The 12,763-nt window shown below is 38.7% G+C and overlaps 1 protein-coding gene across 5 annotated transcripts in view; it reads right to left on the bottom strand.

The window, feature by feature from the left end:
- Positions 1-12,763, bottom strand: part of trappc9 (trafficking protein particle complex subunit 9) — a 460,625-nt gene that overhangs the window by 358,582 nt on the left and 89,280 nt on the right. For all 5 annotated transcript variants that reach the window (XM_052023166.1, XM_052023170.1, XM_052023167.1 and 2 more), the window contains one exon: positions 6,995-7,158. In XM_052023166.1, coding sequence (XP_051879126.1) covers positions 6,995-7,158 — 164 coding nt within the window. The remainder of the gene's footprint in view (positions 1-6,994; positions 7,159-12,763) is intronic.

Genomic DNA, 12,763 nt, shown 5'->3' with positions numbered 1-12,763 from the left:
GAAATAGAAAAGGGCAGAAAACATTGCTAACAGTTATGTGCAAACCACTAAATGGCAGTCATAATATTAAGCATGGCATAAATCAAATATTAGAAGTGCATGTGACAGGGTAATAATGTAAACAAGAAATATTTTAACCTATTTATAGACAAATGAATCAAATTTGCTGTAATAAAGGTGGAAGACAAATTCATGGTATGTATCCAAGTTTCTTTACTTGATTGAGGAACCAAATAGGGACAAGGCGATTTTGGATCTTATTTTGTGTGCATTGAGAAAGGGCTGATTGACAATCTTGTAGTCAAAGGGCCTTTGGGGATTAGTGATCACATGACAATGGAATTTGACATCAAGTTTGTACATAATGTGTTTCAATGCCAAACCAGAATTTAAAATTTAAATGCAACTATGAAATTACACAAGGGACAGTTGGCTGTGGTTGATTGGGAGAATACTTTGAAGTGTATGGCAGTGGACAGGCAATGCTGAGTATTTAAAGAAATAATGCCCAAGTTGCAAGACAATCCTTAAACCACCAAAACCCACCAGCTAAGTTACTCTCATCCGAGGCTGACAAAAGAAATTAAAGATAATACCAAATCCAAGAAAGCTTATGAAGTTGCTAGAAACAGCAGTATCACCTCTTAGCTTCTGACATCATTCCCACACTCTCTCCACTTCCACCCACGGCCCCCACCCTCACCTGGATCCAAGGAAAATAGGAACATTCAAAAATTATAAAGAAAGGCAAGATAGAATCTGAGAGTGGACTGATGAGAAATAAAACAAAGTAGTAAGAGCTCTTAAAGGCACATAAAAGGATAGAGCAAGGGCCAGTGTAGGATCCTTACAGACAGCAGAATTTATAATGGAGAATAAAAGTAGTGAAAGATGAATTAAACAATGACTTTGCATCTGCCTCCATAGAAGATACACAAAATGTGCCAGATATGTTAGAGGATCATGGTATAACAAGAATGAGAAAATGAAGTAGTAATCAGTCAAAAGTAGGTAAGATATTTTTTGTCACATGTACTCCAAGCACAGTGAAATAAGTCTTTTTGCGTTCCTGAGAATGTGCTGAGGCAGCCTGTAAGTGTTGCCACTCTTCTGGCACCAACATAGCGTGCCCACAACTCCTAACCTGTACGTCTTTGGAACGTGGGAGGAAACCGGAGCACCCAGAGAAACCCACGCAGACACACGAGGAGAACATAGAAACTCCTTAAAGACAGCGGCAGGAATTGAATCTGGGTCGCTGGCGCTGTAATAGCATTACGCTAACCGCTACACTACCATGCCACCCCCTACAGGAGCAAGGAATGGTTAAGATTTAAAGCATAAAATCCTTAGAACCCAATCATGTACACCCCAGAGTTTTGAAGGAAAGACACAGGAGACTGCAGGGGCTGGAATCTGGTGCAACACACAAAGCGCTGGAGGAACTCAGCAGGTCAGGTAGCATCTATGGAGGGAAATGGACAGTCTATGTTGTTTTGGGTCGAGACCCTTCATCTGGACTGAGGGAAAGCAGGTAGATAGCTGGTATAAAAAGATGGACACAAGGGGTGGACCAAGAGCTGGCAGGTGATAGGTGGATCCAGGCGAGGAGTGTGATTGGCACATGGGGGGGAGGGGTGGGGTGGGATGATGGTGAGAAGGAGAAAAGAGTGGGAATGATGTCAGAAACTGGGACATTATATGTGGAAGTGACAAAGGGCTGAAGATGATGGAATCTGATCGGAGAGAATAGTGGAGAATGAAACAAAGGGAGAAAGGTAGGGAGGGGAGCTAGTGGGAGAAGTGCATGGGTGATCGGCAGATGGAGATGGTGGGGGAGGGGAAAGAGATAGGTGTTAATTTTGTCACTTCCACAATTAAAAACTTAGATAAAAATGTACAGGCATGTTAGTTAAGTTTGCAGATGACACTAAAATAGGTGGTATAGTGGACAATGAAGGTGGTTATCAAAAATTACAGGGGGATCTTGATCAGCTGAGCAAGTGGGCCGAGGAATGGCAAATGGAGTTGAATTCAGGCAAGTGCAAGGCGTTGCATTTTAGAAAGTCAAATCCAGGTACTACTTTCACAGTGAACAGCAGGCCCTGGGGGTGCTGAAGAACAGAGGGACCTTGGAGTACATTTCCCTGAAAGTGGAGTCACAGGTAGACAGGGTAATGAAGGTGGCTTCTGGCATGCTGGCCTTCATCAGTTAGGACATTGAGTATAAAAGTTGGAAGTTCATGGTGCAGTTGCACAGGACACTAGTGAGGCCGCACTTGGAGCACTGTGTTCAGTTTTGGTCACCCCGATATTGGAAAGACATTATTAAACTGGAAAGAGTGCAGAAAAGATTTACAAAGATGTTGCCAGGACTTGAGGGACTGAGTTATAGGGAGAGGTTGGACAGGCTAGGACTTTATTACTTAGAGCATAGGAGACTGACAGGTGATCTTAGAGGAGGTACAAAATCATGAGGGGCATAGATAGGGTGAATGTGCTCAGTCTTTATCCCAGGGTTAGGTAATCAAGAACTAGAGAGCATAGATTTAAGGTGAGAAGCAAACGATTTAATAGGAACTTGAGGTGCACTTTTTTTTTAAAAACACAAAGGGTGGTATGCATGTGGAATAAGCTGCCGGGGGAAGTGGTTGAGGCAGGTACAATAACAACTTTTAAAAGACAGTTGGACAGGTACATGGATAGGAAAGGTTTAGAAGGCTATGGGCCAAATGCTGGCAAATGGGACAAGCGTGGATGTGGCATCTTGGTCAGCATTGACCAGTTGGGCCAAAGGGTCTGTTTCCATGCTGTATAACTCTAGGAATTCTAACGCTATTAACTTCCACCTATCACCACCCAGCTTCTGACATCATTCCCACTCTCCCCCCTTCCTGACCTGCCTATCACCCCCGTCACCTGGATTCACCTATCACCTGCTAGCTCTTGCTCCACCCCTTCCTCCCACCTTTTTATACTGGCTATCTCCCGTGTCCAGATGAAGGATCTCAACCCAAAACAGCGACTGTCCATTTCCCTCCATAGATGCTGCCTGACACAGTGAGTTCCTCCAGCACTGAGTTTTGAAAGAGGTGGTTTTATAAATAATGGATGTTCTGGGTATCGTCTTCCAAGATGTATAGTCCGAGAACTGTGTGGATTGGGAGGTAGTAGATCTGACCTCACTATTTGAGCAGTGGAGGGAGGGGAGAAAACACAACTACCGACTGGTTCGTCAAACATCAATATGATGGGAAAATGCACAAATATATACAGAACGATGCAAAAAGTCCAGAGAGCTCAATGTTTTCTTGATGTGAAATCCCATGGAACATGCCACATGCCATAATTTTCTGAGCAAATAATTTAACTAGTCATTATGAAGTTTAATCATGCTGTCAATAAAAGATTACATATATTTCATCTATATTGCAGAGAACTTTAAAATTCTCCAGTGCAGAAAATCACCAATCTTGACGGTAAGATTTTAGTAGATAAATGAAACTTTTTATCTAATGTAACATGCTTACCTAGCCACAAATCTTTGCCATTGTTTTCTGATCAATATTTATAATGGTTTTTTTTGTAAGCATTTTTAATTAGGTTGCCAATGTAAAAATATAAATTTGGATTTCCAACCATAAATCTCTGATCATTGGTAGCAATATACTGCAAGTAACCCACCAATTATTTTATTTTTTTCTAATGGTAAGTAAAATATCAAATTATTTCCTTAATCTTTGCTGATTTATCACTTTTGTCATAGTTCAAGCTAACTTCCTTTTCTGAATTTCAAAACACACTTTATTCATTAAAAAAATTACAGAATATTCAAGTTAACATTTTCCTCACAAGCCTTGTTATTCTAATTAGTTAATATCAATGGTTATCAAAGCACTCATTGGGTTTTAACACACATTCCATACAAATAGTGTGCAGTGGCAGGATGACCCTAAACTGTGTACTGTGGCCCTTCCCCACTGAGCCTTTGCAGTGGCTGTGCCCAACCTTAGCACATCCCCTAGCATGTGGTCCTAAAACCTGAAAGTATGTCAGTTTATAACACTCAAGTCATGGGCCACACCTTGTTCTAGAATACCTGTAAGTTCTGGGCATACTAGAGGGTGTTCTGCACTGTTCATGGTTTCCCAGCATTCATGGTTTCCCAGCAGCAGACAATATTTGTCTGTGCACTTTCATGTGAACATAAAGAGTCCAAGGGCAGCATCTTCTCGTTAGCGTGAAGGGTAGACATACCAAGTTCAGGGAACCCTGGCTGACGAGAGGTATCGAGGCTCCGGTCAGGAAAAAGGAGGACGTGTATATCACATTTAAGCAGCTGGGTACGAATGAATCCCTCGACAAATATAAAAGACCAGGCTTGAGGGAAATCAGGAGGGCAAAAAGGGGGTACAAAATGGATTTGGCAGGCAGGGTTAAAGATAATCTTCTGTTATATTAACAGTAAAAGGGTGACTAGGGAATAGACTAGGTCCTCTTAAAGACCATCAGGGCCACCTATGTGTGGAGCCAAAGGAGATGACTGAGATTTTAATGTCAATTTCTTCTCAGTGTTTACTAAGGAGAATATCATGGATGCCAGAGAAATGAGGGTAATAAGTAGTGAGGTCTTGGATCATATGCTTATTACGAGGAAGGAGGTATTTGCAGCCTTGAAGCGCATTAAGGTGGGTAAATCCCCAGGGCCTGACCAAGTGAACTCCTGGACCTTATGGGAGGCCAGGGAAGAAACTGCAGAGGACCTTGTAGAGATACTTGCTTCGTCGTTAGCCACTGGTGAACCGGCAAAGACTGGAGGATGGCTAATGTTGTTCCATTGTTCAAGCAGCGTAGCAAGGACAGGCCAGGGAACTACAGACTGGTGAGCCTGACTTCAGTTGTACGGAAGTTACTGGTGGAAATTCTGAGGGACAAAATCTACCATCACTCGGATAGACAAGGCCTGATCAGGAATAGTTAGGATGGTTTTGTGCATGGGAGGTCATGACTGACAAATCTTTGAGTTTTTTTTTTGAAGAGGTGAATAAGGGGATAGATGAAGGCAGGGCAGTGGATGTTGCCTACATGGACTTTAGTAAGGCCTTTGACAAGGTCCCGCATGGCAGGCTGATCTGGAAGGTGAGGTCGCATGGGATTTGGGGGGAGCTGGCAAGGTGGATTCAGAATTGGCCTGATGATAGGAAGCAGAGGGTGACAGTTGAAGGTTGATTCTCTGACTTGAGGCCTGTGACTAGTGGGGTGCCCCAGGGGTCAGTGTTGGGATCTGTTGTTCATTGTGTATGTAGATGATTTGGCTATGAATGTACATGGCATAATGAGCAAGTTTGCTGATGGTACTAAATTAGGGGGTCTTGTTGATAGTGAAGCAGGTTACAATGAAATGCAAAAAGATTTTTTTTAAAAATAAGTTAGGGAGATGGGCTGAGGAATTGCAAACATTTCAACTTAGATAAGTGTGAGGTGATGCGCTTTGGACATTCAAACCAGGGTAGAGCTTATACAGTGAATGGCAGGGCATTGACGAGTGTTGTGGAACAGAGGAACCTAGGAGTAGAAATGCACAGTTTGCTGAAAGTGGCCATGCAAGTAGACAGGGTGGTGAAGAGGGCATTTAGCATGCTGGCCTTCAGTCAGAACACCCAGTTTTGAAGTAGGGATATTATGTTGCAGTTATACAAGTCATTGGTGTGGCCACACTTGGAGTACTCTACACAGTTTTGGTCACCCTGTTATAGAATAGACATTGTCAAGCTGGAGAGGGTGTAGAGATTTACAAGGATGCTATCGGGACAAGAGGGCCTGAGTTATCGGGAGAGGTTGGCCACACTGGATCTTTTTTCTCTGGGAGCATAGGAGAATGAGGGGTGACCTCAGAAGTTTATAAAATCATGAGGGGGTATGGATAAGGTGGATGGTCATAGTCTTCTCTCCAGGGTTGGGGAGTCCAAAACTAGAGGCACAGATACAAGATAAGAGGGGAGAGATTTAAAAAGAGACCCAAGAGATAACTTCTTTACACAGAGGGAAGCGAGTATCTGGAAATGAGCTGCCAGATGAAGTGGTTGAGATGGGTACAATTGCAACATTTGAGAGGCATTTGGATAGGTACATGGAGGGGAGGGGCATGGAGGGTTCTGGGCTGAAAGCAGGCAACTGGGGCTAGCAGGGAGGATGCTGTAGTCAGTATGGACCGGTTAGGCCGAAGGGCCCGTTTCCGTGCTATATGACTCTACGACTTATCATAATTACGTGTCAGATAAGCAAATATTGAGCAAGGAAGAAGCAGAGATTCACAGAGTTTTTAAAATTGCAGGAGATACAGTAAGAAGAATGAATTTGTCCTTTCACTCACAAAAGGGGATAATGTTAAAACTAAGGCAGTAATGATACAAAAAAGAAAGTAGATTGGTAATGAACTGATTGTCAAGTATTGTTCCAAGTCAAGCAGAAGATTTTCCTCAACTTTGCTGATTTGGAATGTGGATAAAAAAAAAGCAGGTAGTAATTATGGCAAAGTTGATGGCTTTGTCTTTTATATGGTTTAACAACAAAAATTCAGGCTCAAACAAAAAACTTGTATTGAACAAAATAGAAGTCACTGATGATTAGCAGATGGCATGTCTCAATAAGATTAGGCAGATCTTCAAAATATCTTGCATCTTAAATGCATCAGAAATATAGACTATATATATATATATTAGTTCTTTCCTTAATGTTACATCACACGAAATTAAAATTACAGATTGCACTGCCTACAGTTATGCATAGAATGGGCATTATGAACACTTCCAATTCAAGCAAACTTAATTTAGAACAGTGCTATTTTTTATTATCTATAGAAAACAAAGAAAAGTTTAAGGCCTAGTGACAGATACCCAACAAGAGCATTTCTGGAGGGTCAAGACTTCAAGCTCCATCATGATCTTACAACAAGAAGCAAACATTTCTACTCTAAACACAGATTAATACTAACCTTTGTCATTGATGTTCTTTGCAGAGATCTCTAATGTTTCCAAAGGTTCTGTACCAATATTCTCCAGCTTGATGGTCAGCTGTTGCAATTCCCCATTAAAGAGTTGAAGAGATGCACTAGTAAATATCTCATCGCCTGACAATGGCACCAGTATCTGAGCAGATCTGAATTAAAACATTATATAGTATTAGTAACTATAAATTTTGTGCAACACTATATTAAGAAAAGTCACTACTAGTTAGTAACTTTGAGCAACAGCAAAAGGACTTACCTTCTTTTTGAACACCACTCAAATTGCATCTACAATGAATTACTTTCATTGAAAGTAAAATTTGGTGACAGTATCCTCAAGAATCTTAAATAACTCCATGCCTTGGCTCATTAATATAATAAATCCCAAAAATACAAGTTATGTGTAACAGTGAACTTGTAATACTTAGTACATACTTCAACAATTTTCCTTTCGAAGATATGATCTTTCGGTGCTATGCAGAATCGATTCATTCTGATGAAAGGTCAGCCTGAAACATCAAGCCTGTTTCTCTTTCCACAAATGTACCACCAGCATTTTCTGCTTTTGTTTTGAATTATTTAGCACTTCATTTTATGTTCTACCATAACAATTAATATTTTATCATAATTTCACTTCTATTGTTAGTTATTATTCTACAAGAATATTTAAATTTTTCTAGTCTTTTTCCAAAAATGCACAGTATTGTGTAGTCTAAGATTATTGTCAGTTTGCTGACCTTCAGATGTTAGTTAACAGCTCCCTCTGTGGGTATAACATCCCAACCCCACAAATGATGATTTACATTTTTGTATTAAAAAAAACAGAAAATGCTGGTGATACTGCATTCAGCAAGTCAGACAGAATCTGCAGATTGAGAAACAGACAGTATCTCAGGTCAATGATCTCTCATCAGAACTGAGTCAAATTTAACATTTTAGTTTCAGAAGCATAATTGATTTTATTTCCATTTCTGGTATTTTATGTAAGTAATCAATAATTGATGGACAATTAGCTCCAAGAGCTTTATCATCATTATTAGAAAAAGTGAAAGCATGTCATTTCTTTCCAAGTTCATTTACATGTTGATGCCAAATCCTGTTAAGTTTTTCCCATTTGGAATGACTGCAAAACTTGACTGAATTTTTTTTCGCATTTTTAAGTTTTGAGAATAAACTGGTTTAAGAATGAGGGGCACCTCAGGAGCAAAAGCTGATATATTCCTGCATAGGTTTAGGACTGTTCTAATGATGAATATTAAGGAACAAGGAATTCAAATGGTCAATTGAATTACAGTCTAAACTTGTGATACACTTTCAATTTTCTGAAGTAAATTGCTCACCAGGATTTGCACCATGATACAAAACGACTTGAGAAATTAAACACTTACTTTTCTAATATGATGACTGCAAAAACCCTTGGAGGTAATCCTCTAACAATTAGGTATTACTTGCACAAAAACAGGAATGGTTTAAAAGAAGTCACATTGGGCTCATGCTTTTGAAGTCAAAATGTTGAAGTCAGTCTCAGCAGACCAATTGCTGGAACAAACAGTTCCAGCCTAATGAAGATCTCAACAACTAGTAGAATAGTAGCTCATTTGGGATCTACACGTGAATTCAACAAAGATTGCAATCCATGAGATGGCGTGAAACACCAAACAATCACATTTCCAAAATGCATACTGATCTAAATTATTACTAATTGTATACATTTCTTAGGAGCCGACAAAAAGCAAACTGATCAATAAATCTGCGTGCTAATACCCATCACCTGCAACTCTACACAAAGATGTAGTCATTCTCCAATTGCACACAAGAATCTGACTACTCTGAAAGTATCTCATCTTCCCCAGTTCTGATCAAAGGTCACTACCCAAAAGATCTATTTCTCTCCCCACAGATGCTGCCTGAAATACTATTTACATTGCAGGCTGTCCCCTAGATAACAAACAGGTTGTGTTTACGTAGTCCATAAGTTGGAAGCTATACAAAAAAAAAACACAATGTGGTAACCATACGTCCACAGTATTGTAATGAATGATATCAAAAGCACACAAGACTGATTTGAAAGAACAATTACTAAAAATGGAGAAAGAGAGGAAACTAGCTCTGCTGTCCATAGGAACAAATGCATGTATGGACTTTTGAATGTAATATTATGGGTGCTCATTCGTATGTCAGGAGTAACCATAAGTCAGGTATTCATAACCTGGGAACACTAATTTTTTTTTGTAGAATATTGTACATGCTTTCTTGTAAACCATATTCACGCTTGGTAATTTTTTAACATGCAGAATGTACTATAATTAGAGAGTTGAGATTTGTGAAATATGATTGAGAACGAAATAAATTATAAAGTAGAACAGAGACTTAACCTTTGAAGGTAAAGACAGACATTTTGGCATAATTGTCAACAGACCAAAAACAAAGAAAAAAATCACACAATATCCTTATTTATTGTAACTTGCGGATCATCTGTGGCATTTCAACAACTGATACTGATCAATGATTTATAATTAGTAATCTAAGAATAATTATGCTGCAGCTATAGTCATTAACGTCTTATCTTTCAAACTTTTTGCTGTTAATTAGCAGAAACCTGAACTAACTTGTGGCTCAAATTTATTGAAACTGCCAAAGATGTTTCAGATTTCTACACACTTGTAAATTTCCAGATCCAGTTCAATCTACAATGTATAATTGATCTCAATGTAAATTGATCTCAATGTAAATTAACCTCAGCATGTTTTTCATTCTTCAGTTGTGTCATGTTGTTGTTCCATTGAAATTACCAGACAACAATTCAATTTCTTGCAGTACACATTGAGACAAGAGGATTTGCAGATACAAATAACCATGCATTCTTTTTCCTACTCAAGCTGGAAATAATTTTTCTCACACATCTTTCATTCCAGAGTATTCTGAGCTGGTTCATCATAATCACTGATGCTCACCATTTAACAATAAAAGAACAGGAATATACCATTTAAACCCTCAAGCTTTATTCTGCAACTCTCTCAATATTGGGTGAGCTATCTTAAATTACTTTTACTCTTTCATCTTTCTTCCCATTTTTAGCACACTAATCCAACAAAAATCTCAAGTCTCGATTTGCAATCCTGCTCAGCCCACTAACCTTCTCTTACCACAAGCCTATGCATGCAACCCTTTAATTATTTGTCCATAAACAACTAAATTGCTTCATTTTCCTCAGCACATTGTCCCTCAGCAATGATAATATTCTAAGTATATTTTCTTAGATCCATTGTCAAAAGGGATACCCACTCTAAAAAAGAAAAAAATGCAGCGCGACAGGGAAGTTTAAAGAGCAGCCAGATTCACAGTAAACGAAAAAGTCTACTTCCCTGGTTCTGTGACTTCGAAGTTCTCCTCATATTTCGACCTTGGTTTTTCCAACTCAGTTAATGTCTATACTTTTCTTTTAACCTTGGTGTTTGCAAATACAAAAGTTAACACGTCTCTTTTATGTAATCTGCAAACTTAGGTACATGTCCTTCTCAGTTTACAAATGCCCAACATATGCCTGTACATACAGACAAGCATTTAGGAGACCAATGGAAATAATTTGCTAGCTGCTGCAGGACTAGGCATCTTCTGCCGACTGGGAATTAGGTTCGTGGCTGCGTCTCTGCAACCTGGATAGTTCGCAAGTCAAACAGTTCACAGGAACAGAACCCCTGCCATAACCTGTGGAGGACCTGTATTTACCAGCTACAAGCTGAGCTCCAGTTTAGTTTTGTACAATGCCACTTGTCCATTCCATTAAGAGCTTCCATGTAACCCTAATTCTGTCAACCTCCTAACTAATTAACAACGTTTTTACCTCCAACTGCATGCACACATTTTGGTGACAATATCATGTTTTGAGGCAAACAACTTTGGATAAATAATCATGTCAATTATGTGTGCTACAGTGATATATAAACGAAAGCTCCTTTTACATCATCTTTCACTTAAGACTTGCATCGATTCCTAAGGAGAATTCTTCAACCAATGTGCTTTAATTTGTACAATATTATAGGAATATAATCTTAAGATTATATGAATGACTTGTTTTCGTTATTTTGATACCATTTTCACATTCTGAGTTGTACACTTGTTGATGACAACAGCAGCCAATTTCCTCTCATTAAGCCTGTGGTGATGTGAACCAGATTTCCATAAACCTTGATATTTTATCTCAAACTGGAAACTTGACTCTCCCCAATCAAAGTTAACATACAAGATACAAAAAACAAGGCACCGTTGAAACTAAAACTATTCGGGATGCAGCATTAAAAGGTACTCTGCACAGAAAATGAAATGATTAGAAACATGACCGAAGCAAACTTAAAATTGGAGCATTTTACAACTTTATTGCTTGTTTCAAAAATTATCCTGTTATAAGGGCATTGTTATGATTTTCTGGGGTAAGAAAACTATCCACTGAAGTACAATTTGAAAAGAGACAAGAGGACTTTGTGAAAGTGTACACAAGATATTAAGATCACAATTAAACAATAAAACATAACAGAAATGTCACATGCCAGGAAGTATGATTTTTGTACTCTACAGGTAGAAGAGCTGACAGATGCAAAGTTGAGCTATTGGTGCCAACACTGGAGGATAGACAATTAAGTGATATGTTTATACTGGTAATTTCCATTATGAACATGGGGATTGTATTTTAAGAAAATTTGACAGAAACATGAAAAGAGAAAACAAAATTGTATTCAATTTTTAATTAAAACTCAAGGCCAATGTTATAAACACTTATAAACAAAAAAAGCAAACAAAATGGGACTGGCTTAGACAGACATGTTGGTCAAAGGGCCTGTTTCCTGACTCTATTTAAGCCCATCAAAATCAATGCTGTATTGTTGTTTTACATTATATATATTTTGGCATATCGTACAAAGAAAACAGTCTGATTAAATGTGTCCTAACACAAGTCCCAAAACTTCTCAATTTAGGAAAATATTACAAATGTATTCAAGAAAACAAACATACTCCAACTGTTAATGTTCTTTATGAAAAGTTTTGTGTTTAAGGGGTAAAATGGTAGAGCTGTTCTGCTATGGATTAACTTCATGGAGGCTATTCCTCCAGAGAGCATAATTTTAATCCCACCTTTGCAGTGAATATCAATTAATGTATTCAACAACTGTGTGACCACATAGCTGTTATATTGGCATAAAAACTGCATCATGTGTCATTTAGGGATTGCCTTTGATTTCTACAATTTTTCCAGATTTGCAGAATTTGTTCTTCTCATGTCCCCGCCCCCGCCCCCATGTACACAGAAAGGATATTTTGTTCTCAATAGGATTAACAAAGCTGCAAATGCTTACACATTGCTTTCCTCGCCACTGCTTTTGTGATGGATGAAGATGTGCAATGCCGAAAAATGATTTATAATGATTGTTAACAAATCAAACTCCTGTGCCCACATCTGTGAACTGAAAACAGCTATTAAACTCCAGATCTATTCATCAAAATAATTTCTATATCATGGGAAAAAGAATCAAATCCACCTATAATGAAAAGGTGAGTGATGCAGACCTCCATTTCCACCCAAGAAAGAATAAATCATTGTGTGTTCTGGTACAATCACTGAAGGGCTGGGTGCTCTTCACTGCATGCATGGGTGCAGAATAACATTCATATATTCCTGCAATACAGTTAGTATTTTAAAATAACAGAACTTGTATCTGTTTAACATCTAGCGATAATTTTGTTGTGCAGCTCAGAACTGAA

This window comes from Pristis pectinata, chromosome 9 (genome assembly GCF_009764475.1).
Source record: "Pristis pectinata isolate sPriPec2 chromosome 9, sPriPec2.1.pri, whole genome shotgun sequence".
In the NCBI taxonomy this organism is placed as follows: Eukaryota; Metazoa; Chordata; class Chondrichthyes; order Rhinopristiformes; family Pristidae; genus Pristis; species Pristis pectinata.
This window is presented reverse-complemented; position numbering and strand designations above follow the sequence as displayed.